This window comes from Lontra canadensis, unplaced genomic scaffold, assembly GCF_010015895.1.
Source record: "Lontra canadensis isolate GAN:19392208 unplaced genomic scaffold, GSC_riverotter_1.0 scaffold38, whole genome shotgun sequence".
NCBI lineage: Eukaryota > Metazoa > Chordata > Mammalia > Carnivora > Mustelidae > Lontra > Lontra canadensis.
The window spans coordinates 6888532-6893779 of record NW_022631032.1 but is presented as its reverse complement, the minus strand read 5'-3'; the positions used below and the strand labels follow the sequence as shown (position 1 = coordinate 6893779).

The 5248-nt window shown below is 39.7% G+C and overlaps 1 protein-coding gene across 1 annotated transcript; it reads right to left on the bottom strand.

Annotated features, from left to right (window-relative positions):
* Positions 1 to 2747: 2747 nt before the first annotated feature.
* Positions 2748 to 4245, bottom strand: WDR5B (WD repeat domain 5B). Its single transcript, XM_032869529.1, has 2 exons — positions 4192 to 4245; positions 2748 to 3861 (listed from the first exon to the last, which is right to left on the bottom strand). The coding sequence occupies exon 2, from the start codon at positions 3789 to 3791 to the stop codon at positions 2793 to 2795; it is 999 nt and encodes a 332-aa protein (XP_032725420.1). The 5' UTR covers positions 3792 to 3861; positions 4192 to 4245; the 3' UTR covers positions 2748 to 2792.
* Between the last annotated feature and the right edge of the window lie 1003 nt (positions 4246 to 5248).

The following is a 5248-nucleotide window of genomic DNA, read 5'->3' as shown; positions in this document are numbered from 1 at the left end:
CGACTTGTCTATATTTTTGTGGCTGTGATCTAGGTTAAATGCAGCCTTTCAGCTTTTTGGAGGAAATGAATGAAAAATGGGGCAAATTATTTAAACCTTAGTATTAACTCTTTAGAGAGATACCATATCTTTAATTTCCATTACCAAAGTGATTTTCTCTGCAGAAGCTAAATGGCTTGTAGTTCTATATTTCTGTGTATTCATTTCTAGAGAGATAAGGAAGGCCAGCTGCGTACACTGCCTAGGTGCATCTTGGAGAGCGTACCTCCCCAAATGTGGTGGTGCTTCTGAGAGTCCTGCAAAGCAGCCTGGTCAGACTCTTCCATCTTTGGGCATGCTGACAGACAGAGGCTTGTCAGAGAGCAGTCTTGTAAAAGGTTCCTTTAAGGTGATGAGAGTGGTCTGGCCACAAGTTTCTGAGAACTCAAATCCCAGCACCATGAAGTTGCTTGGGGCCATCAGTCACCTTTTCTACTCCATAGCTTAGAATTCCCAATTGGTCCTTTTCCTTTTGCCTTTACACTGAATTTCTCAATGATGAGTATCTTTCAAATACATTTTCTTACAAGTTTTGAAAGATAAGCATTTGCACGTGGTTATATATTTCATTTACATTTTGGGATGCCAAGCCATTTCATTTTTAGATATTGGATGCTGGATTCTATTTTAAGTATTTCATATATTCTCACATGCCTCATATTAATGGATGACATGGACAAGTTTGCATAGCCATCCCAACCTGCCAGTTGTCTCCAGAGGAGTATAACCGATAGAAAGTAATATATGCATCTGCATTAGAACTTGACTTAATAAACTACTAAGTGAAATGGAATATACCACATTTGATTTCATTATCTGATGATGTTGGAGATGTCTCTTGATACACTTTTAGAGTAAATGGACCTTAGCTTTTTAGATACCAACTTCTTTGATTTTAACCTATTTCTTTTAAAAGTAAGTAATTTTTCTTCATAGAACACTATCATTTTTAACTTCTAAATAAGTATTTTAAAGTGTTATCTTGGAGATTTATTGCAAAAAAAAAAAAATGTTTCATTAAACCAAAACTCACAAATGTTACTGTACAGCAAGAATTTTCATGATCATTTTTCATTTTGTCTCATTCTCCTATTCAGTTACTTAGAGTAACTACTTCTTTATGGGTTAAATATAAATTTCTTGGCCAGAATTTTGGACTGGTCTCTGTCCAATCCAAGTTTTCTCACTACCGTCACATAATACCTTCTTGACAGTCATTCCTTATTAATAACTCTAATACCTTATATTCCTCAGAACTTGTCAACAAATCAGACTTAATGAGCGCTATTTTAAGATACTAAAGGATACAAAAAAAGGCAGTTTACCCCTTTTACTTTCAATTATTGTTTTACTATTTTTTGCTTAATTTCTATATTTTTTTTCACGTTTATCATGTCTCTGTAGGTAAAGTGGGCAGAAACCATTTCCCACTTTTTATTTCCTATAAGCCCTGTCTGAATAAAGTTAATACACAAGCCTATGGTCAGATACTTTTTTAATAAACAAAAATAGTATGGGGACATGATTCCAAACATTTATTGAAAGTAGGCAAGGAGTGAATATAATTCATTGTCATTCATCAAACATTACCTTAATCCCTTATATATATAAATACTGAGAATACAAAATGAGTAAAACATACTTCTTTACAGAGCTCATAATTTATGGAAACATGGCCCATGAAACGGCTACAATACAAACTGGTAAAAGATATATTTTGAACTTTATATAACAGTCACTATAGAAAGAAACAAAACCTAACTCAGCTGTCAGTTGTGGTTCCAGTCAAGCAGGCAGTGCTGGTCCACAAAGTGGTGATTTCTGTTTGAAGCATGGGTAGGAGTTACTAGGTCAGACACATGGTGAAAGAGAACAGCCACACCATTTAGACATTTAGTTTGCTTGATAATCATGAGGCACAGTCTGACCAGGGTAGTGAGAAGTCCCTCAGCAAAATGCCATTTATAATGTTTTGGTTTACTTTCAGTTTTTATCTCGATACAAAATTTAAGATGTTTAACAGACTGAACCAATGACTTATTTTTCCCAATTTATGGACTTGATTCCATGGAACCATTTCATGTGTGAGTGGCCTCTGCCATACATCTCCATTCCATCACTATCCCAGGATTATGTTCTTAACTCATCTGATCTCCCAAATCAGGGGCACTCGAGTTATGCCAAACTCTGGCTCCCCTCACTTAATCAGTCATCCTGTTTTGTAAACCTTACTTTCAAATATTTCTCAAATACACTCAGAGGAACAGAGTGGGAACCTATTCAGGAATAGACATGAGTTAATACCAGACCTGAAGATTAAAAGTCAGAAGCCCTAAGTTCTAGACTTGCTTTTCCAGTTGTCTTGCTTTGTAAATTTAGGTTATAGGTCTTAAATCTTTTAATCTAAGACAATGGGTTTTTTGGTTGTTTTTAAGATTTCATTTATTTGTCAGAGAGAGAGAGAACACGTGAGCACAAGCTGGCTCCCTGCAGAGCAAGAAGCCCAATGCTGGACTTGATCCCAGGACTCTGGGATCATGACCTGAGCCGAAGGGAGGCACTTAATTGAGCCGCCCAGGCATTCCACCACAACCCCCCCTCCTTTTTTTTAAAGATTTTATTTCTTTATTTGCCAGAGAGAGTAAGACAATGTTAAAAAGAAACACAAAACCATACCAAAATTAAGAGAAACCATCTTTTTAAATACCTTTTTTTTTTGCCAATTTGGCTCTACTAGTTGATTTCTAAAGGGTTTAGTAGTTACTCATCCACAGTTTAATTGTTTTGTCATTTCCTAATGCTGCTGATGCAATGATGTTTTCTGTAGGATGACAAGCTGCTGAGATTACAACATCTGTATGACCCTGTAATTTCTGTACAATCTCTTTAGTCTGAAGGTTCCAAATGTAAACCAGATTATCTTCTGATCCAGACACAATCCATTTTCCACCAGTAACTGAAAAATTGGCAAATATGCAGTATTTCTCATTCTTATGACCAGTGTATGTTTTCAGACATCGGCCTCTGCTATAATCCCACAGTTTAAGAGTATTGTCCAAAGTTGCAATTAGAAGATACCGTCCGTTTGGAGAAAATTTTACAAAAGAGATAGGAGGGTTATCATCACCAACAAGTGTTTTTAAACACTGACCTGATGCAGCATCCCAAATTCTACAGACACCATCATAGCTACCTGACACAATCAAAGACCCACTACAATTAAAATGAACAGCAGAAACTGGGTCAGAATGAGCAGACAAAGTCTTAAGGCACTTTCCTGTTTTCACCTCCCATATTTTCACACTCTCATCAAAAGATCCTGAAATGATGAGATTGGATGGTGGATTGAAATTACAGCAAAAAACATAATTACTATGCCCCTTCAGCGTTTTCAAACATTTTCCAGATCTCACATCCCAAATCTTTAGCGTCTTATCATCTGAGGCAGAAACAAGGCGACTGGAATCTGATGACCAGGCAACATCCGATATTTCCAGATTGTGACCATGAAGTGTTTTCTCATACTTTCCATCATAGGCTCCCCAAATTATAATTACTTTGTCAGCAGAAGAACTTGCTAGCCATTCTCCATTAGGACTAAACTTAACCGATGATACTGCTTCCGTATGTCCCACGAGAGTAAATTTAAGAGCATAGTTTGGTTTTTCAGACATTTGCTTGTTCGGGTTGGCTGATGAGGGGAGAAGGCCCAACTCTGCTGCTCTAGCATCCCCTGCCTCCTTTGTCCCCATGGTTGTGAAGCTCCCAATTCAGTAGGTTAGGTAAGCGTCCGGCCCTGAACCAGGAAGCTCGATATTCTTTCTGCCCAGCAAAATGAAGATAAAAACATCAGCCTCAAAAATTAATAGCCTTTTAGTGATTATAATTTCCGGACTGTCTTTAAACTTCTCTATACAATGATTCAGCAGCACGGCTTGGACCTCTTTTTCCTCACTTCCTCCTTTGTGAACAAATACTTGATAAAAACATTAAAAGGGTCCAATGCGCTGTCGGCAAGTGAGGTATGTTTTGGATATTTTGTGAACGTGTAAAGCCGTGCAAAGTGAAGAGAGGCGTGGGTGACCTACAGGAAGTATTTTCTCCCCTCCCCTCCCCCTACCCCGAAACGTTTAGAACACTAAGCAATCCTACCGTAAGTCAGAGAGACTTTCGGTACTTGAGCATTAATGAATCACCGGCTTAAACGATTTCAGAAAGTTAAAAAAAAATAATAACTACAAACAAAAAAACCTGCGTAAGGATCATGAACTGTGGCCCGGCCGGCCGGTGGCCTGCAGTCGGCGGATAAACACTGGAGCACACGTTCGCGTCAATCCAACCCAGCCGGCAGGACAGCGGAGCGCAGGGGCACGTTAACTTCGAGCTGAGATGACCAATGGGAGAGGTCGGCCTGCGCTTGCGCAAAGGAAGGCGCTGGCGTTCCTTCCGGTCTTCTTCGCCGGAGGCTACCGCACGCAAACGCAGGACTTCCTTGTTTGGTCTGTGGGTAGGTTGACTGGTCTTATCCCAGACCTGACTGACTAGCGTCAGTAGCAGTGAATGTTTCAAAGAACATTCATTTCTTTTTGGAAGCCGTGTCACAAGAAAGAACTGAATTTTCCGATTCCGTTAGTGGAAAGTTAGCTCACATTTGGCACTAGCTAGTCGTCGAGTCCCCCTCCCCCGGCGCCGGTGACTGAGCATCGGCTTCTGCTCCTCTCCACTCTTGTGGTACAGAGCTGGTGGCGTGTACTTGAGATTGCAAATAGGCAAGGGGCAGCTTGACTGAATTTATGCCCAGATTGTAAAGCTTCTGGTTTAAAAGTTTGGGGTAAACATTTCGGGAAGGAATGTGTTGTGGGCCTCCAGAAGCCAGTGCTTAGGACGTGGTAGTGCCAGGGAAACGAGCAAACGTTTGTTTTAGCATTTCCTTGCGCTTTCTTAAACTTTTTAAGAGAACAGGTCAAATCTGCATAGGTGCTTGAGACCGAAAAAGAGAAGTTGGTGGGACGTGGTTGAGAAATGTGTAAAGTTATCTCGTAATTGGCTGTAGAGAGTCTGAAGTTTTAAGACCTGTTTAATGGCCCTGAGAGTGCTATGCAAAGATGTATACTTTTCAGATACTAAGTTACGGTCTTTAAAGAAGAATAGGTTTACTGCGGTGTCTGGTTCAGTCCCTAGAGCATGCAACTCTTGATCTCCGAGTCTC